The sequence below is a fragment of the Scophthalmus maximus genome, chromosome 11 (genome assembly GCF_022379125.1).
Source record: "Scophthalmus maximus strain ysfricsl-2021 chromosome 11, ASM2237912v1, whole genome shotgun sequence".
In the NCBI taxonomy this organism is placed as follows: Eukaryota; Metazoa; Chordata; class Actinopteri; order Pleuronectiformes; family Scophthalmidae; genus Scophthalmus; species Scophthalmus maximus.
In genome coordinates this window covers 38,844-61,424 of record NC_061525.1, presented here as the reverse complement: position 1 = coordinate 61,424, position 22,581 = coordinate 38,844, and the positions used below count along the sequence as shown (strand labels likewise).

Genomic DNA, 22,581 nt, shown 5'->3' with positions numbered 1-22,581 from the left:
CGCAATGTTTACTCTTTTCACTCCTCCTGTAGTCTCCAACCTCTTTGTGACCGTAGCCGTCTCCACTGCTCTGTCTGTTGCGACCGGAAGCTGTTGTATAGACTTTCTCTGCCGTTCTGCAACTCTTTTCTTCTTTAGTTCAGTGCAGCAACTCGTCTGCTACCGGCCGGCAGTGGCGGCAGCGGCTACCGGCAGTTCCGGTTGTTTGCCGACGCCCTGCAGGAGACTGGTCACGCGCCCGACTGTGTGGTGAACGAGCGGAGTGCGTGCAGGCAGGGGAAAGCCGGTTCATCCAATCACTCTCTCCAGTCAGAACTTTCCGATAGGTCGTGTTTTTTACAGTCCTGCCGCGGCCACAGATGAGGGATTGTTTTCGTTGTCGGATCATTCAATGTATTCATCGGTATCGGTTTGTTACGAGGGTTTCAAGTAATATGACAGAAAGTACTTCTCATGAAAAAACGCCTACCCTACCTTTAAGTGAAATCGAAGCGCAGGAGTAAAGCTCCACCTTCGCTGAATGTATGCGCGCTCCCGCGGCCAGGGACACACTTTTTGTGTGTGTGTGTGCACTCACATTTCTTACTTCATGTGATCCCAGGGATCGCAGGGAGCACACCAACGGCGGGGGGCCCAAAACCGGTGTGGGGCCCTAAATGGTGGGCCCCACACTGATTTCAGTTAAAATAAGCTCTAAAGCCCCACCTGGTGTCCCTCTTGCTTTTTTATCACTTGATATTTTATCACCACCCCAAAGAGTGGAGATGTGTGTGTAAACTAGCGCCCCTGGAGCTGGTAAGGTGGTATTGCACCGACACACACTTTCCGGAAGTGGGTTTACACACTTCCGGAAGTGGGTACCTTTGGCCAATCGGAAGAAGAAGAAGTTCAGAGGTAAACCCACTTCCGGAAGTGGGTACCTTTGGCCAATCGGAAGAAGAAGAAGTTCAGAGGTCAAAGAAAAGAGACAGAAGAAGAACAAACATTTCAAACGGGATATTTTACCACATTTACCGCAACAAAGTGACATATCAGCATCAGGTCAGCATGATTTTGTTCAATTTATATCGTTTATCTCTTAGTGACGTTAATTACTTTATCAGGTAAGCATGATTTTGTTCAATTTATATCGTTTATCTCTTAGTGACGTTAATTACTTCATTACAATAACTGTTAGCTGCTACCGTGTGCTACTTGTTAGCTGCTAACGTTGTTGATATAGTAGCGATATATAGTGGTCGGTTGTTTTTTTCTTTTTTTGCAGAGCACTTGTGTATTGATTGCTCCCATTATGTAAAGGCTATTTCAACCAATATAAGAACGTTCATCTGAAGAGAACAGACTCCAGCTTTCAAGCTGTCTAACGTTACTGAGCAGTCGCTATTAGCGTTAGCAAAGATCGCTAGCGTCTAGCATTAGCAGCTAGCGTCTAGCATTAGCAGCTAGCGATCTTCTCTATTGACAACTTCAGAGGTCCAGGCCTCTGAGGTTAGCGTGTGATGTAGTGTGGTGTAGTGTAGTCGTTTAAACAATGAGGAGACTGCTGAATGTGGAGCAGGAAGTGCAGCACTTCATTGAGCCGGAGGCATTGCCTGCATTTAAAATGTAAATAGTTACATATAACTTTGTAAATTTCAAAAACGTATGCACCATTTTAGCAAACAACAATTTTTTTTTGCATTATAAGTAATGTAATTGGTTCGTTAAACATATTTGTGGTTTTCACAGTAAAAAATCTAACTTTTTCCTACTCTTTTTATGTTTTTTTGTGACTTTAAGTCCATTGTGTTAATACAGTACATCTAAATTTATAAAAACCCCACCCATTTTTACATGCTACTATAATGAAATTCAACTGTATATCAAGTCCCTAAAATTGAAAATGAAATCCAAAAGTGCTAAAGAGATTTAAAAATCAATAACTCCATTTAACTAATGAAGTGATCTCTTTTATTTTTTTAGTTTGGCGTAGATGCGCGATGATGAAGAAAATGAAATGAAATATCTTCGCTTAATTTAGATCGATAACATCATTATTTATTAAAAGAACAAGGTCCAGACTTGGTCTATAGGAAAAGTTCTGTTGAGATTTTTTTGATAAATGAAATTATAGTTAACAACAAGCCACACTTGTGCATTTTTGCCCTGAAGAAAATAGAAATAGGATCTGAAATTGAGTACAACTATGGTGATGCAAAATGGCCTTGGCGCAGGAAGGTGAGTTGGTTAGATTAAGCTAGAGATTTTTTTTGACAAAATTAAAAATGTGCCATCTTGTAAAAGCAAATTTTGTCCAATATTAATCATGTTTCCAGTCTATATTCTGAGTGTATCTATGGAAATGCATGTGATCTTTGATCTGTGTGATATGATGTAACATCAGTTCTTGTTTAATTGAAATCCAGGTGAAAGACCCTCAGACTCCTGCAGCAGCAGTAGAGAAAGAGACCAGCCCTGTACATCGGATGTGCTACCCTCAGACTCCTGCAGCAGCAGTAGAGAAAGAGACCAGCCCTGTACATCAGATGGGCTACAAGGCATCAAAGCCAGATGAGACGAACGCACAGGTAAAATGACATTGTAGACACAGTCATCACCAATATCCTTGGTGACTTGTATGTGATGTTGTTCTACTACCTAAATGGGAAAATGTTCACATTGCTTTAATGCAGTCAGGATTACTTATTGAGTGATGTGATAATGGCCAGTTAATGTCAAACACACACACACATGTTTTCAGTCATGTCCTTATGGGGTCATTTTATGTCACAAACACACTTTTCTCTAGTCTCTCCTTAATGGGACCAGGTAACATACTGTAACACACTCGTATGTTTCTAGTATCACCCATATGGGGCCCCTCCGTGTGGTTCTCAGTGAAACTGTTTTTATGCCACTGTCCAACACCTGGCATAATGTCAACTTCAATTTTATCATTTGTAATTGTACACTGTCTGAGCTGTTACATGTTTTAAAGCAATATTTAGAATGTGAACCACTGCAAACCCTTGTAATGGGTTATGAGAAGTTGCTAATACCTCAGAAAGACCATGCTGTGCTCTCAGTTTGAAGGTCTCTACTGTTTCAGAAACTGTTTTACCATTCGGTTACCTTATTAGCCTGTAAATGTCTCCACATACAGTTATGTTTTCTGTCAGTTCTAAGGGTCTTCTTGTCTGGTATCTAAATTTCAGGTGAAAGACCCTCAGACTTCTGCAGCAGCAGTAGAGAAAGAGACCAGCCCTGTACATCAGATTTGCTACCCTCAGACTCCTGCAGCAGCAGTAGAGAAAGAGACCAGCCCTGTACATCAGATGTGCTGCAAGGCATCAAAGCCAGATGAGACGAACGCACAGGTAAAATGACATTGTAGACACAGTCATCACCAATATCCTTGGTGACTTGTATGTGATGTTGTTCTACTACCAAAATGGGACAATGTTCACATTGCTTTAATGCAGTCAGGATTACTTATTGAGTGGATTACACATGTTTTCAGTCATGTCCTTATGGGGTCATTTTATGTCACAAAAACACTTTTCTCTAGTCTCTCCTTAATGGGACCAGGTAACATACTGTAACACACTTGTATGTTTCTAGTCTCAGCCATATGGGGCCCCTCCGTGTGGTTCTCACTGAAACTGTTTTTATGCCACTGTCCAACACCTGGCATAATGTCATCTTCGATTTTATAATTTGTAATTTTACACTGTCTGAGCTGTTACATGTTTTTTAAGAGAGACAAATGCCATATACTAAACTATTTTATAAATTACAATAAAATAATCACTGTACTAACAGTTTCTTCGTATTTTATGTCTTGTATTTTTTAATGAAGTTCTTTCTGTGTCTAGTTCTTTTCGTTCTAGTTCTTTCGTTCGTTCGCGGCTGCCGGCGTTCGTTCGCAGCTCCCGGCGGTCGGTCGCGGCTCCCGGCTTGCGGCCACGACCGACCGCCGGGAGCCGCGACCGAACGCTGGCAGCCGCGACCGACCGCCGGGAGCCGCGACCGACCACTGGGAGCCGCGAACGAACGCCGGCAGCCGCGAACGAACGCCGGCAGCCGCGAGAAAATTATGGCGTAGAGGCGATCTGTTTTTCCGCACTTCAAGGGGGGAGGTGCTGCTCAGGTTGGGGGCGTGGTCTCCCCAGTAGCAGGAGTCAACTTACGCCACTTCACGCACGGGCTGTGAATGGCTCGTTTGCAGACCGTCTGCACGATCAACCCAAACCACGGATCAACGACTCATTGTTTTCTTTTCATTCTCCATGGGCTGGCAGACACCCCAGATAACCAAATATACATGGAGGCAGGCTGAAAAGGTGCCTGGAGCATAATATGGCCCCTTTAATACACCTAAAAGAGCTACCTACCCAGGAAGGGAATAAGACCTATTATGAGACAATATACATATATAGATACAGATAGATAGATAGATATATCTCTATCTATCTATCTATCGATATCCATCCATCCTGACTGAATCACAGGAGGAGTGTGAGTTGTTTTTGTCTCTTTTCAATAGAAACCAGGCAAAGCTAGCAGGTGTTTTAATACCCCGTATTATGTGCTGGTACCCTGTTTGTACTGTTGATGAAGTTTGGTGCTGTTCTGAGCATTATTTGTGGCTATGAGTGGCTTTTTTTGATGGCGGGTTGGCTGGTGGAAAAATAGACTGCAGTCAGTTATGACTGTTAGCTACCAAGTTAAAGCAAGCCGGAGTTTCACGTCCACGATTCAATAGTGCGTGTGTCTTGTATTTAAGGTAACGATTTCACCTGTTTCCTTGGATATGCAGTTAAACGATATAAAAGGTCTGCGGTGGTGTAGACGCATTACCGTTATCAACGGTACGGATACTGCTCGGTTCTTTCCACAGACTGTATCCAGGGGCCTGACCTGTAACTCAACACATACGACGTCAACAACGTGGTCACATGACTAGAATAGAAACACTCTATCCAAGTTTTTATATTTAAAGTCAGCCCTGTAATACAATACTGCAAATAAGCACAGTTAATGACTGAGTGATCTTTTTTTTTTCTTGTGTGATGATGAACGAACTAATATGAGTGTGATCCAGGTTTAGAAGTTTAGTTTGTCTGACAGTTTCTGCTGCCAAGGCAGAGAGAAGTACTTTATGTGTGATGAGATGAGCTCAGTCTGACCGAAATTATCATCCTTAATCATTGGAAATATTAAGCAGTGTGGGGATCATTTTTTTAATAAAAGACATCAGAACTGATAAATTGATAGATAAATTGCTAGAAGAAGTGTCAAAGCATCAGCACAGTCAGGAATTATGTCACAATCCAAGAATCTTTGTTGAATTCAAATGAAGCTATACTAGTTGTGATTAGTGATAAATTCTCCCTCTGTTTGTTTTAAGTGTGGACACACGAGTGGACACACGTAAAACCATTGATTCCACTCATCTATAAAATATAATATCTGTGGCTCTTTTTTATTTCTCTAAACTCTTTTTTCCCTGTCAGGATCCTGTAGAACGATAACTGATCATTGGTTATCGATGATTGGTCAGTAGTTGAGCCATTTTTGAAAATCTGTTATCGTTAAATTAACCTGCTTCAGAGCAGGGTAACTGTTCGGCATAAGTTACCATGGTACTAATCCTGGTAAGAAGTGAACCAACTTTAAACGACTGAAAACCAGAGTTAAACCAGAAGTTACCTTGATTACCACAAATCCTCCTTGTAGTACAGGCCTCTCATCTCACACATACGCTGTTCTTTCTCAAACTATTCATTGCTTTATTTTATTGCTCAAAGGATCATGAAAGTATCTGCAGATAGATGCTCTTGGGCAACATCCTTCATTGTGTTCATTTAACTCTGACATAATGTTAGTTAGCAGGTTCATGCATTCATTAATTAGCTAAATTTGCTTGAAACTGCTACCCAGCTGTAATTGACAATTTGCCAGTTGTAATGTGACTAAATGATTTATAGGATGACAGTTAGAACATCTTTATGTACCTTTGTTCTGTTCAAGATGACTCTACTGTTAACAACAGTAGAGTCTAAGAGCTTTAGGTGACAGTCTGTACACATTGAGTTGTGTTACTTTTTTTCTTTGACAGGATTTATGTTAGTCCCATCACACACAACATCATGTTCTTTACATTCATTATTTTTCAAAATAATGTTGTTCAATGTTCAACAATTTACTGAGTACAGTGCTAGAAACAAAACATTTGTCCATTCATTTTTCCTCATTAGGTTTAATTTTTTCTACGACAAAGGAAGCAAGAACTGATAAGAGTACTGTTAAAGTACCAGATCGATTAGCAGTATCGATGAGAATAAGCGACTATTTTAGTCCTGATAATAATATGATGGAGTCTGAAAGCGTTTTCACAGAACTTCCCTTTTTTTCATGTCTTGTACTAAATATCGTGTGTGACACTGGAGAAAATCATTGTAACCTAATTACATAATTCATCCACCCTTTTCCCAGAGCTGCACAGTGGTGTAGATCGATAAACTTCCACACACACAAGATATGATTGAGAGGAATTACTTGTATCACTTTTTGTATCTTGTTGTGTGTAAAGGGAGTAAGGATTGTCGTTAACCTGCCATTGTGATGTGTTTATGTTTTTAAGAAATGGAAACAGTCACTGTCATAACAATGCATTTTCTGATCTATGACTTCTCCTTCGGGCTGCATGGTGGTGTAGTGGTTAGCACCTTCGGCTCACAGCAAGAAGGCTCTGGGTTCGTATCCCGGTTCAACCAGGGCCTTTCTGTGTGGAGTTTGCATGTTCTCCCCGTGTATGCGTGGGTTTCCTCCGGGTTCTCCGGCTTCCTCCCACAGTCCAAAGACATGCAGAATGGGGTTAGGTTCATTGAAGACACTAAATTGACCGTAGGTGTGAATGTGAGAGTGAATGGTTGTCCGTCTCTGTATGTGGCCCTGTGATAGGCTGGCGACCTGTCCAGGGTGTAGCCCGCCTCTCGCCCAATGTTAGCTGGGATTGGCTCCAGCGCCCCCCGCGACCCTTAAATGGATAAAGCGGTAGACGATGAATGATGATGATGACTTCTCCTTCATATCTCAGGTAACGCACCTGTAAAAAGCCATCTGAAGTCAGCTCACACTCAGCTATGGTCATGGAGGAGCTTCTTCCTCAGTATCTAGACAAAGTGAGCCTCCCACTTTGTTCCATATGATGCATTTACTCTTTATAATGTCATCTACATTTAGTGTGACTGTACAAGGAGCTTTAATTACTGGATATTCTTTATTTATAACCTGTACCCAGTCGTGACAGGTCGTGACTCCTGCCCATCATCACAGTGAGCAGTGTAGACGAGGGCCATCCAGTGGCCATCCAGTTCATTAACTGGTTGTCTATGTCTTCTCCCATGACATAGACAACCAGCCTGTTGGTGCACAAACTTCCACCAATAGGCATGTTTGTTTCCCCTTTTTAAAGTTGATATCCAAGACAATGTTTGTGTCCCTGGTTTTGGTGTCCCACCTCTTCCCACATTGCCTTGGCTGACCTGTCTGACGAACAGCTGATCAAAAGGGTGATTGCTGAGACTTCTAGTGGAGCTCTGCTAGCTAACAACTATCTGGTCCACTTCACTGACAGTTCTCTGCCCTTCGGAGGAATTTGTGAGTGTGTGAATGTGAAATCCACATGCAGCTACTGTTCATGTGCAGGAACAAAGCTGACGGGCTTGTCCTCCCTCTGCTTCCGCAGGTAACAGTGGTATGGGCTGTTACCATTGCCGACACATCTTTGTGTCGGCAACCTGTGCAGCTGTCTCATCAAGCAGCTGAAGATGGAGGAAGTGAACAGCATGCGTTACCCCCGCACACTTCCAAGAAGCTGGGCTGGGCTTGATTCTATCTGCTTAAGCAGGTCTGCAGGCTGCGCCACATGGCCCTGCTTGCCATATTTACGGGCTTTGCAGCATTTCTGGTGCAGGTAAAGGAGCTTAAATACAACCAATCCAAAGTCCACTTTCTTTCCTCAGCCAATAACAGTCTGTCAGAGTTCTGCTGACAATCAATAGGAATAATGGTGAGGGTGCGATGAACGATGAACAGACTCCATTTACTTTTCTAAATAGAACCAGTGTTTCTCATCAATTAAATAGACTGTGGCAGCCTGCTGTAATTTGTCCCACCAGTTTGATAATGAACCAATTGTTTCTCTATATAAAAGATATGATACCATATCTTTGATTTTGTTGTGTTGCTTAATTGTACAACTTAGGGGTGCAACGGATCACATTACTCACGATTCGGATCGTTTCGCAGATTTTGAGATAACTTTTGCCCATTTTAAATGAAAAAAACCATCAAGTCCGGTGTTTAAATAAAATCTTAATATAAAATATCCCAAAAAAATTAAATTAAAGTGCGTAAGTGAATAAGTCGAGAGGGATAGATGTTCACCGTCTTGCTGCGGGACCAACACCCTCACTTTCACAAACAGTGAGGCAAAGGTCACACCAAGACATTACTTCTTTACACATATTTATTAGATCAAGACAGACTGCAACCGACACTGCACATTAAGTTGCGTCATTCCAAATGCCTTGAGGATCTTCTTGCCTATAAATGTCTTCTTTCCTCTTTCTCTGCTTCCTTATATGCTGCTAAAAGATCTTTCTTTGAATCTAAAATTTTCCACCACTCCCTCCTAGTGAGGTTCTATCCTTGGTCACTTCCCACCGCCCCACCACATGCTCCCTTGACCCTATCCCCTCTCATCTTCTTCAGATCACTGCAACAGATTGATCTAACTCTGTGGGAAACATTGAGAATGTGCAATTCAGTTGCCATGTCTTTATATAGTTTTAACATAGATTACAAGGTTTAGTGAGAACATAAAAAGTGTTAAATGCTGATTACGTTTTCTGCTGCCTTATCTTTTAAACCTTATTCAGATATAATATATATTTGTTGTATTTTTTGTTTTTGGACAACATGCTTGGCATACAAGAAATACCTCTCATTCCACAAATCAGTGATCAGCCTACTCGGAGCACACACGTTCCTTGTTAGTAGGATCATACTATGGTAGTGGAACACAGAGTTTCCCCTTGGATTGAGTTGTAGCAGCTGAGGTGAAGCGCGCGTTCGGGCAAAAAAATTGTTAGCCGGTACGGTTATCGATACTGCTTATTGATCCGGTACTTTAACAGTACTGTTAAAGGTTCTTTTTTCCTTTTGTAGTATAAAAAAATGAACAAAATGTGAATAGAATGGAATGTACAATGTTTTGTTTCTCAAACTGTACACAGTACATTGTTGAACAATGAACAGCACTATTTTGAACAAATAACTAATATAAAGTACATGATGTGTGCTGAGTGATGGAACTAACATAAAAAGCCTGTCAGAGGAAAAAAGTAACTCACTATGTACAGACTGTTTCCTAAAGCCCCTGGATTCTACTGTTGTAAAGGGATGTAGGTCTTTCAATATGAACCTGGTCACAGCGAGGTGTCACTCATTCACTCTCTCCTCAGTCATCCTCCCACTGTACTTTCACTTTCCCTAAATGTTTCAACAGATCGCTGTTACCGCCTTTACTTGCAAAATATTCGTTACAGTTGTGTCAACGAGCATTTTCTCCATTGATTTTGGTTAATTACAAATAGACTTTTACTCTGCATCGTCACAGGGACGCAGACCTCATCTCAGGGATAATTCATCATAGACGAATGCATTCATTTCTTCCATGCCGTTAACAGCACCAATAACGTTGGAGCTTTTTTATACTACGTCTTTCATAATTTAGCGCCGTGGCCCATTTAATACCGGGTTTCTGTTCCCGCCCCTAGATAAAACTCAGCCCAAACTCCTCTCATAAATTAAAAAATCATAATAATTTAGCGGCGGTTTGCCGCCACTGGATGCATATAGGGGAGCCACTGGAACAATCATATTATAGATCCACCTCCACACCCATTTGACTCTGAGTCAGGATCAGGCTTGGCCATGTTGTACCAGAGATTATGCAAAATACATACTCACATATTAAGCGATTGTGACCATCCGTATGGTTGTACATATTTCAGCAATGTTACTGCCTCTGATTTAATCTGGGAAAACTTTGTCCAAATGATTGAGAATGACATGTGAAGCACACGGTTCAGTTAAAACTAGAGGAAAGACAAGTGCTCAGAGAATAGATTGTTCTCTTCCAGCTAACAATTTTCCCCACAAGGACACATTTATCTTTAGTTTGTCAGTCATCCTTTATTAGACTTCAGCATCATATAGTCAGGCGTATGCAACATATTTTCTGTCCCAGTATGCAGCTGAAAGCATCATGTGAGTCTGCATCTCTGACATAAGTACACTAACAGATAGCTTTGCACTGAACAAAATGAGTTTCAGACTTCTCTGAAGTGGTAGAAAATGAAAGTGGTGCTTTATTAAAATGCTTAATGACATTTGACAATTCAAGATATAGATCCTGTCTTAGAGGCGTCAGCTGAGCTCTGCATAGCTACACTGACCCTGACACCTGACAGGCGCACAACTACCAAATCCCAGCTCCAGGTGTGTTCAGCCTGTGTGCTGACTGCTGACTAAAATGTACATGTGTGTAAACCCAGTACAGTACAGCATATCACCTGAAAGCTAAGATATGTTTTCTGCCCTTCACTGGTCTCAATGATAATTTGTTCATAAATGTATTTCCTCAAATGGGTGAGTTGACAAAAGTTCAGTGAAAAAGGAATTTGTAGACAGTGACCATAATAAATACAGTGATCTCTTTAGGCTGCAGCTTTTTCTCTTGTTCTTATTCACATACTTCATTTCATTTAATTAGGTCTTGAAGTTAGTAAAATTGTTTTATTTAACAAAATATCCTTATGGTGTAATAAACTCATGCTGTGTGACATGTTTTTATCAGAGGAGTGTTTCATGTTCAAACCCTAATATTTTCTGGGACTCAGCACATAAGACAAACAGTATCTGTAAAATGTGTTCGGCCCCTGACACCATAAGAATTTTTTTTAAATAAAATACCTGTCCAGCTCCCGCCTTAGACGATATGAGCCATGTTGCTCAACAAGCTGTAGATGTCACTCATGACTTCTCTGAAAGGACAAGTGCAACTTCTTTATTAATGATTGACACACTGTGGTTTTCCATTGTCTGATCCAAGGTCTTTGGTGTTTATTCAGAATTATTCAGTGCTGGCATGACAACAGGATGTCTGGTGGAATATGTCTACCTTTAATACCAGGGAACGTTTATGTTTTTACATAAAAAACCCCGTCATATAATAATAAAAAAAGAAAAGAAAAGCTTTTGAATTCAAATGCATGGATTTTAACAGTGGAACATTTGTTCAATGACTGTTTACAGACTTTTGAAATAATGAAAAACACATTTTCCCAAGATGACCAGATATGAGCGCTCTGCTCCAAATACCCCAGTCCCACAGGCCTGTGCCCTCACACAGCAATGGCTTTGTGCAGCAGACAATGTGTGTTGTTGTCCAGGAAATGAAACACTGAACACCCCCTCATCTACCCTCCCTTTAATTACCCAGCATGCTTCACTCTTTTCTGCTAAATGGCCTCTTTTGTTTGGTCACCCCCACTATTTTTGTTGACATCCACACTTGATCGTGCTCCTGTGAACAATTGAAATCATTTCTGTATTTTGAACAGTTTTGTGTTTCCTGCAGAGATTCCTGCGAAGAGGCTGACGAACACAAGTATGGTGGCCTGTGTTGAACCCTGATCCTGGGACGTTCACATGGACTCCTGCCCTGTAGTGAAAAAATGCACTCCAGTGGTTTATTGGTCTAGTTCATGTAACATATTTAACTTTTACTGTCTTTAAAACATGTTTCTTGCATCTTGTTTCTGTTGAACCATAATCTCCTATTGAAATCTGTAATAATTTTTCATTTAACCCAGTAAATGGAGATTTTACTTCGACATCATTATTATTATTATCACTGCTAATGAAATTAATTTCACTACACAAAAACTCCCTTTATTGTGGACAGTTATCACAGTGAATATCATGTGTGCTTTAATAGTGCCAGTTCTGTTACAGCTGTGATTTCACTTTGAGTTCTGATTTTAAATTGCATTGTTGTTTCTGCAATTAAACATGAACAAAAAATTGTTTTATAATTCACTGTGTTCCTGTTGACTTTTTTATTTGTTTATTTTTTATCTTTTACTAAATTGAATTGAATTAGTGATGACTATCATGAGTGTCATATTATTCATAAGATTACAAGATTAATGTCATTTATGATCTGATACATTGACCTCCATGATGACAAGTAAAAAACATTAGCTCAACTAAAGGCTGTAAAAAGAAAAGGAACACAAACATAAGCAAGTGAGCTACAGCAGCTAATGTAAATGTGTGTGACTGAATGAAATATGATACACTGTGAATGAGTGTGTGTGTTTGTGTGTGTGTGCGGTAGGGGGAGGTCTCCTGGTTACAGTGACTGTGTGGCTGGTGAACAGTGCACACAGAGTGAGGGAGGCTGGAGCATGTCAGACATCTGAGCCTGTGTCACATCAGATCACGGAGACTGACACAGTGTTTATACAGAGAAGAGACCAGAGCTGCTCTGGACTCAGGTGAGTACAACTCTTTAAACTGACATTAAGTCAAGTCTGTGACTATGTTGTTTGTCTCATGGACTCTGCAGCTGACTCACTTATAGTCATGTAATATCTGAAAGACACTGGCAAACAAATAGTAAATTATTTAAATTATTTTCCAATAATACACAAATGATTCCACTTTGAGCACTGACAGTGTGTTAAATATTTCAGAAACTGGCTGCAAATGATTGTATATGGCTGACAGTACTTACTGTAAAAACTACAATCATCTACCAAGTTTATTATTTTATTAAGGACAACTTTGAGTACAAGGCACTAGACAGTACTACCTGAATCCTTCAGAACAGATGTTAATGGTCCTTCTATTCTATTTTTGTATCTTTTTTTCTCTGGATTGTTTTTTTATTTTGCATAATGTTTGGTTTTGCGTAGCCTACTTAAAAAATATCTATCTTTTAGCATTTTATGATTTCATCTTAATTTTCTTCTCCTTCCTTTTAGTATTTAATTATTATATCCTTACAATTTCATCTGTATCTTGTTTAACTTCCTTTGATGTTTCCTCATTGCAACAGAATGAGATTAATGATCTCATCAATCCCTGTAATTATTATTTTAGTCTGTGTATGCATTAAGGTGGGGTGGAGGGGTATTGGTTTTATTGTCTTTATTACTTTTATTCTGAAAAGCACTTTCTGTAACATAGATGTTAGAAAAGTGCTCAACAAATTATGTCTGATTATAGATTGATTGATTGATTTAATTTAAGCCCTCATTTCAAAAATAACATTGTCTTGATTGAAAATAAACAGGGATTTAAATGCTTTATTATATACTTCTTTATCATGTATGTATTTTCATCTCTTTTAATTCCAGTTGTGCACATTAAACGGCAGTTTAAAGTTTTAAAACCATGAAATAATTTGCAGCAAAAACACTATCATAGTGACCTGAAACTTTGTTAGCTAGTTTGCACTGTAACTTTTCTGTATTATTGCTTGTGTTATCTTTCTTTAAAATCTATCATGACATTTAATAAGACTGTAATTTACAGTGGTCCTCTTTTTGAGAGGGTGTTTAAATATCTCATGGAAAAGTGACTCTCGGACATTGCTGGTGGTGTCCCTTACACCACCTCACCTCATCAGTGCTAGAATAAATAGAAATAAAAATATAGTAATTCAGAATGTAATAGACATTTGCGTGTCCAGCAGTGTATGTATGGAGAGGCAGGTGGTGAAGCGGGCCAAGGAGGCCTTCTTGAGCGGCAGGACCCGGCCTCTGGAGTTCAGGCTGCAGCAGCTTCAAGCCCTGCAGAGAATGATCACTGAGAAAGAGACTGAGATTTCCACTGCTCTCAAACAGGACATCAACAGGGTGAGTGGGGATGCAGGCACAGCGCTATATAATATGTAGACCTATCTTGCTGGCCATTTACTTGTCTAGTTGACAGAATGCTGGGTTTTCTACAGAGCCAGTATGACACACCACTCCTGGAGCTGATCGGTATTGAGAATGAGATCAAGTTGGCAATAGAGAAACTGGCAGAGTGGGCAGCTCCTCGGCACGTGGAGAAGAACCTCCTCACTATATCAGATGAGGTGTATATTCAGCCAGAGCCCCTGGGAGTGGTCCTCATAATTGGAGCCTGGAACTACCCCTGGGCTGTCACTCTGCTGCCCCTGATTGGAGCAATAGCTGCAGGTAGGGAAACATTTTGTCTTCAGTCCCCCAATAACTGCCTATAGCTTTTTTAGTCACATAGACCGTCAATGGCAGTGGCAATGGCAGTCTGAAATAAGCAGTCCGTTTTTAGTTATTTCAGATTAGACCTCTACTCAAGTGAAGTTCAGTTGTTTAGTAGGGATGTGATGTGAATTATGTGAGATTATCAATATACTAATGAACATGATGAAGGTGTAACAATTGACACGCAGCAAAACTAAGAGAATAATGATGGTGAAGTCGTCCAATCCGTGTGTAAACTCATGCAGTGTCCTGAGAAGAGCTACAAGTGACTGGGTAGAGGACAGGTCTTCATGACTTTAAACTTGTTACCAAATGGTAATGAAAACTGAAAAAATGGAATGATTCATTTATTTAATGATCGTGCAACCATTATAAACATTGGTTTGAGCATTTAATAATGCACCCTACACCCACTTTACCCTTTAATATTTGTTAAAAATGAGATGTGTAAGTTTTATTAAGGTGGAAAACAATGACACCAGATTCTTATCCTCCAAGTTTTGCTGCTGTTCCATTAATTCTCCTTCATATTTTTGGTGAGTGATTTGACTACAGACAGATCTTGAGTTAGTCCAGTCCCCCAGACCTTATAGTAAACTACTGAAGGTACACTTAGTTTACATTGACCAGTAGGTCCACAGATTAACATTTTAGCCATCTTCCCCCTTTTATTGGTACATTATAGAATACATATACTCATAATACCCATATACCATTAATAAGACTTTCCCCTTTAAACATACATGTTGGTCAAACCAAGAGTGAGAGAAACATCCTGCTGTGAACTGCATGTAACAACAACCCACCCCAGCTCTTCTTTCTCAGCCTCTGCTTGTCTGCTCTCCGTCACTCAGTGATCTCATCCCTTTCACAGAATGCTATGTTCTCTCTCTGCAGGCAATGCAGCTGTGGTGAAGCCGTCCGAGCTCAGCGAGTATTCTTCCCTCCTCCTCCGAGCCCTGCTGCCTCGCTATCTTGACAAGGTCTGAATACTGCTTATATAGCTGCTGTAACGTCAAAGTCCTGTGCCAACATGGTACAGTACTGCACAGATATTTCTGATTCCAATGCCAAGTGAAAAAAATATATACTTAAATAGATTTTGTAAAAGTATATTTCATATGCTTAAGTTTACTTTTTATGTTTAAAATGACTATACTTGAAGTTGTATTAAAATGAAACAACTTAAGCTGTATTTAATATACTGGGAGTTGCACTTAAGACATGCTTAAATACATTAAAAGCTTATTTTTTCTGTATTTTTGTGTACTTTCACTTACCAAAATAGCACACTAGTGTTAAAATATACTTAAAGCATCAGAAGTATGATTTTGCAAATGTAAAAAAGGTATACTGACAGTGAGTTTATAGTGTATTTCCAATAAATTCTGAAAACAAAATAAATTCACTTAAAATATACTGTCACTGCATTTTAACATAATTTGACTGCATTTATAATACAATTAAAATGTGCTGGAAATATGGAAATAGTACACTTAGGTATATTGTCTGAAAGCATTTTAGTATGTTTTCATGTGCTGAAAATAAATGGTAAATAGTCAGTAGTTACATAACGCTCTTCTAGTCATATTGACCACTCATAGCACATTCACCCAGTCACACACATTCATACAGTGCTGCTAATTACCTCACGTTTTTCTGCTACATTCATATACTGTCAGAAGCTGGCCGAGCGACTCTACCTCCTTCGCGTCTAGTCGCGTCTTTGCATTGACTTTGTATGTAATCTACTCGCGCGAAAAATTTGCGTCGCGTCTGGTGTGAACGCAACTTTACATACTATAAAAGTACAAACATACACTAAAGAAAAATTTACTTTGATGAAGCAGTACTTAAGTGCAACTAAGATGAAATTAAGGCATTAGACTCTTAGTCTCTTAGATCAAGTGTATGTTGGAGTGAACTTGCAGTAAATATACTGTTAAAGTACATTAAATACAATAATTAAAAATAGATTTTGGAAAACTATTATTTAAGTTCAACTTAAAAAAACATGACATTAACACACTGTTGAAAACATTTCATCATTCATACTTATAATTGAAAATATATTTTAAATAAAGTGCACTTTTAACAGATGTAATAAATTAAAAATTAAGTTAAATTATCTTATCAATACGCTTTGCAAAAATGTACTTTGAATACACGTTTATTGTATTTATAACTCTTTTACTAATTAAGTATTTTGGAGACACATTAAAAAATACACCTTAACTATACTTCAACACAAGTAGAAATGTACTTGTTTAAACTTTTAACACACTTGTAAAACACAATGTTAAAAGTATAATTTAAGTATAGAATAATATACTTATTTTTCACTTGGGAAGAGGTCACTGTATGAAAGGAGTCCCAGCTGAATTGTCGGAACACTTACTGTATGTTATCAGGGACTTGTAACCACAATGCTGACTCTTGATGTCATTATCAAAGGGTTGGGAAATGTCTCATGTCTAAACTTTTTTTAGAAGGTCTTGGGCCTTAGGTTCATCCAGAAATTTTTTCCAGAAGATCTGTTGACAAATTATTCATAATTTATAACAAATGATTGATTTGGCATCAAATGTTTCTTTTTTTTCTTATTGTCTTTCATTGTCCTTGACCAAGACACGCAATATTTAAAGTAGTTTGATGAGTCAGCATTGACTTTGGAAATAGTTACTATATTATCATATATTATTTTATATATGTATCCACTTCCTAGCTTTTCCCCCAACTTCCATTTGCTGTTTTCACAAGTGGCTCATATTTTCTCAGTTTCATGGCCTGTATTTATCAAACATCTAATAATTACACTTAATAATGTTAAAGGGACAGATTGAGACTAACACTTGGCTAGTGTGAGCAATAAGACTCATTTATCAAGTGACTTAAATTTTTCCTCACAGCTATAGGAAAATTTTTTTTAAAAGCAACTCTCAAATGATCAATGATCTAATAACTCGGAGAAGAAATAACCAATCATAGACTGATCTTATCTGCTGTGCTTGACATTCTTTAACAGAAAGACTTACAGTTTATTTAGTGGTTTGTTACAATGTAATAACATATATAATTAGTATTGTGAAATTGTATTAAATTATTATTATTATTATCATTGTTATTATTATTATTGTGGCAAATGTGTTTGCTTGGCTCTTAACCAACTCAGGAGACCTCAGGAGCATTTTTCATAATCATTCAAATTTGAAATGAATATTGATATTTTTTTATTTTTGAGTATCAATGAATGTATATTTCACCTAATCTAAAATTTTACTTTTAGCAGTCTCATAAAAATAGTCTTGGGTTTCACACTAGACCGTGGAACCCAAGCAGCATCTGCAAGCAGTAATCATGTTTGCTCAGTAACACCAGAATGTACAAATGTGGCCTGATGTTCATTCTTTGTTGTGTGAGCATTATGGCATAGTATAGCTACACTTGCATCTTTGCCAGACAGGCTGATGTATGTGGCTGAATTCCCTTGTATGAATGAGTACCAATATCTGTACTTATGTCTAATGCTGCTGTAACACCAGAATGTCCCAGTGTGGGATCAATAACGTACATCTATCTATCTTTCTATCTATACACACAAAAATGGGCTATCAAGGTTGCAGTTACTGATTGACTGTTATAAAACTGTCCTGTTCATGCTGGTTGTTTTCAGGACCTGTTTCCAGTAGTAACAGGTGGTGTGTCAGAGACCCAGGAGCTGCTGAGGCTGAGGTTTGACCATATCTTCTACACAGGAAGCAGCATAGTTGGCAAACAGGTGATGGAGGCTGCAGCTCGCCACCTCACCCCAGTGACTCTGGAACTGGGAGGGAAGAGTCCCTGTTACGTTGACAAGAACTGTGACATCAGAATCGCCTGCCGGTAACACACTCATCAGAGTAGCCCGTCCTCACCAGTAGTTTTACACTGGGTAGAACACATTGCACAGGGCTATGATGACAGCATGTCATCGGCAGTTGTTCAGGCAGTTTGGCCTCATGGTTTGTGTACAGAGCACATCACCGTGTACTGTATCCTGCACTGAAATAGAACTTGATGACTTTGCTGACATCTTGAGGTGTAGCTCTTTCAAACCCAATTTCATGTAAGAAATTTAAAAAACAATGTCTTCTTCTTTATCATTAAATCCACGTTTACGTCTTATCAATGTAATTGTCACTGCAATGATTTTTGACAGCCAAGTCTCATGGAATGTATCATCAAGCACAGTTTTAAAAAGCAATATGTTGATTATCTGTGTGTGAAAACAAGTCTTAAGTCTGGAGGTACATACACAAGCACTGCTGTATTAAAACACAGGGATTCATGGCTGCCGAGAATCAAATGTTAAACACTCTTGAAACACTTGATAAACAATACAAATAAATCACAGTTGTGGTTTATTAGGATAGAACACACAGACCACTGGTGAGGTACTTCAGCTATCTTGCAAAAAAATCTACAGCTTACATAAATGGGCCTGAATGGGCCTGCAAGTATTAGATCACCATTTAATTTTTTAGAAAGTATTAATGTTCATTGTGATCAACAGTGTTAAATAGTGCTTCTGCTTGTGGTTCATTTACAGTCGTATCACATGGGGAAAGTTTGCCAACTGTGGTCAGACCTGCATCGCTCCAGACTACATCCTGTGTGAACCCTGCATCCAGGGACAAGTTGTGGAACGCATCCGGCAAACTCTGCTGGTAACATTTCAACTCTGAACCACCCTGGTTCGACATGTGAATGCAAATAAAGTTCTGCAGTCTGGTGTTTTATCAAGACCTTTTCATCCATCCCAGGAGTTTTATGGTGCTGATCCCAAATGCTCACCCGACTACGGCCGAGTCATCAACCAGTGTCACTTCAACAGAGTGATGAGTCTGATGGAAGGTTACACTCCTGTGGTGGGAGGCCAGAGCGATGCTTCACAGTGCTACATTGGTAGAAAAATACTCTTATGGTGTTTATTTAGTTTAAAAACACGGGCACGCACAAACTAGACATGCACGTATAATACAAGAGAGCAGATCAACAGCAAGAGTGCAAAACATACTCGCGAGGGAGCATCTGCCAAGTAAATAAGAAAAAAATAACTATCTGATGCATTGAGTCTATATTTTAATGTAGCAATTGTAAATTTATTTTCTTTTTTCTTATTTACTTTGCGGATTATATAAATAAATAAATATATATAGGACTGTATATAAATATATATATATATATATACAGTATGTAAAATAACAGTGTTATTATTATGATCCTGTGGGAGTGCAGGAAAAAATGAGACGGAGAGGTGAAATCAAGTTGAGTCTGTGTACTCCCACTTTTATCAACAGTTTACACTTGCTTGCCACACCATCAACACAGTGTCCGTCTATGCTTAAAGAATTTGCCAGACAAACGCCCCCCCCCCCCCCCCCCCCCCCCCCCCCCTCCAAAGTAAGCTCCCTACTTAAAGGAGCCACAGTCTTCGGTGAATGTCTCTATATTGTGGGTCACCACAATCCGATATTTACGTGTTAGGGCATTAGAGAAGTGGATGAATCGAAGCACCTCTCTTTTCTCCAACTGTCACATTTCCACGACACATCCCTGCTGACACTGCCCCAAGAGAGGGGTTAGGAGATCGGTGATAGGCTGGGGAATGGAGAGAAGTGACCAATAAATCGAGGGGAGCAGCCATCACTGATCCCGCCTCCAAAGTCTCAAACTCAACTTGTCGAGTTGTGGAGTCAAGCAAGCAAGTTCAGCAGTTGAATGAGGCATCACGCACCATGGTTTGGTTCGCATTGTCGCATGGTATTATGCTCACAGATACCGTTCTGCGTGCCGGCAGAGTAAAATGCTCCCCTGCAAGTATGTTTTACGCTCGCGGTGTTGGTCTGCTCTCTTGTATGTGAATTACGAAACTAAATAAATGCCATAGACACTGATCAGATTATAAAACAATTCAGTAATGTCTGGTCTGTATTTCTGTTATATGAACACTGATGCTGCACTTAAAGCCCCAACAGTGCTGAAGGACGTGCCCCCCCACTCCAGACTGATGCAGGAGGAGATCTTTGGCCCTCTGCTGCCCATAGTGACTGTGAGTGACATGGATGATGCCATTCGCTTCATCAATGAGAGGGAGAAACCTCTGGCCCTGTACATCTTCTGTACTGATAAGAAGGTTAGAGGAAACAGCAGGAAAACTAAGGTTTAAAACGCTTATTAATTAAACTTCTTTAGTTTTCTCATTTCTTCCCCTCCCATCTCTCAAAGGCTACAAAGAGGATGATCGAGGAGACCACGAGTGGAGGAGTGACAGTCAACGACGTGATGATGCACTACACAGTCAGCTCTCTCCCGTTTGGTGGTGTTGGTAAGACTGACTCACAGTGAATTATTGTCTGTTTTGATTTGGATGGAATTCATCTTGATGGCCATTGGAGTTCAGTTCCAGTTCATGTAGTTTTCTATAGGAGTACATGGCACTGGCTTAACAACAGGGGCGGATTGGCCATCTGGACATTCTGGAGAAGTGGTCAGCCCGGCTGGTATTTGGAAGGGGAATTTAAATCTGGCATGTTTTGTTGTGCAGTGGTCTGCTAGTCTTATGCTCTGCTACACAGTGTAAACCTCATTCGTCGACATATTAGAATATGTAATAATCACTTTACCAAGGGTCTTTCTGGTTGGTGTCATTGCTAGTGCAGTTGTTTTGTATACTGAAGGTTGTGAGTTCAAAGCCAGCCGCATGGAGCAATGTTCCCTTATGTTTTTTTTGACAACACACATCTCTCCTGAGCACTCATTCCAGAACATTATCACCTCTCCCTGCACAATGCAACAACCATCCCCCAGAACATTCCAGAGCATTCAGGTGACAACAGGTGACATTAGCAGTCATTAGCTATTGAATAGCATCTTTAGGCTAAACAATAGGGCCCATAGACGGATGTAAATATGCCATTTAAAGCCATGAACAATTTCTGCAGTGGGCTTTATCTCCTGCTTCACTTTTAAACTTATGGTGTTAAAGGAGAGATCTCAACAGGACCATGAATTATTCTCTGCCTATACCATTGTTAATGTCTGCCTCATTGACAGATCATATGTGCCTGTACAGGCGGACCTGTTTTGAGTTTGGCCTCCAGCTCATTCATATCACCAATGCTCCCGATGTAACAAAAAATGAGAGGTGCACGACCTCGCAAACCAGCGCCTATGCGCTCCCGACGACATGGGAAGTGACATCAATTTGACATCATTACTGCAGTGCAGACTTACCGAAGCGTTAAGCATAAATCCAGCTTTAAGTAAAGCCTCCCTATAGTAGGGCCTCTTAAAAGGACTTTGTTGAAAACACATGACTTGTCTGTGCCTCCAGGTCAGAGTGGTATGGGCCGCTACCATGGCAAACACTCCTTCGACCAGCTTAGCCACCAGAGGGCATGTCTTGTCCGATCCCTGGGCATGGAGAATGTCAACCTGGCTCGTTACCCTCCTCAGGACCGCCGGCGGGCACGTAGGGTGCGTATGGCCCTCAGGTCACCTCTGATCGACACGTCCAAGCGGACGTTCATCTGGGCTGTGTTTGCCACTATCATTGGCTTTGGCCTGTTCATCACCCTCCTTGTCATCCTGCTCATAGCTGCAGGCCTCAACTGCACCTGCTGGTACTGGAGAGGCTTTTATAACTAAATACACTGCAACTGTCCCTCTTTGTAAGTTCTGGGCAAACAAGAAAATGCCTGCAATGTGTGTCCCATGTTAAGAACACATCTGAATCCTGTTTTACATTCAGATATATTGAATATAAAAATGAGGGTAAACCTTAGATCTAACTTATATTTGTGTCTTATTTTGTATCTGACAATGTTCTAATTCCTTCAGAAATATGAATATAAACAAATTTGATCATGAAGTGACAAATTGAAGACAAATTCTACTTACAGTATTTAAAAATGAAACATGTATGTATTTTTGCTTTTTTTATTCGAAAATAAAATGATTGTTCATGTTACAAATTTATTTAGCAGATTTTTCCCCCTGAAAATGCCTTTTCTCCTTAGAATACACTAATACGTCAGTTTCTAGCTGCCTGTTGGTAGTTTGGGTTTGGATCAGACTGATACTTCTGGCCAATGCAGCATCAGCCAGTCATCCTTCTCTTTTTCAGCTGCGTTATTTGAAGCGGGTCATGATGGCTTTTGAGGTCTGCTTTGGATCATTGTGTTATTGT

The 22,581-nt window shown here is 39.8% G+C and overlaps 1 protein-coding gene across 1 annotated transcript; it reads left to right on the top strand.

The window, feature by feature from the left end:
* The first annotated feature begins 888 nt into the window (after window positions 1–888).
* Window positions 889–22,362, top strand: LOC118299592 (aldehyde dehydrogenase, dimeric NADP-preferring). Its single transcript, XM_035623428.2, has 14 exons — window positions 889–1,041; window positions 2,406–2,567; window positions 3,195–3,356; window positions 11,693–11,821; window positions 12,455–12,614; window positions 13,814–13,979; window positions 14,075–14,306; window positions 15,249–15,334; window positions 18,025–18,233; window positions 18,940–19,057; window positions 19,154–19,295; window positions 20,360–20,526; window positions 20,619–20,718; window positions 21,727–22,362. The coding sequence occupies exons 4-14, from the start codon at window positions 11,764–11,766 to the stop codon at window positions 22,038–22,040; spliced, it is 1,752 nt and encodes a 583-aa protein (XP_035479321.2). The 5' UTR covers window positions 889–1,041; window positions 2,406–2,567; window positions 3,195–3,356; window positions 11,693–11,763; the 3' UTR covers window positions 22,041–22,362.
* Window positions 22,363–22,581: the final 219 nt, after the last annotated feature.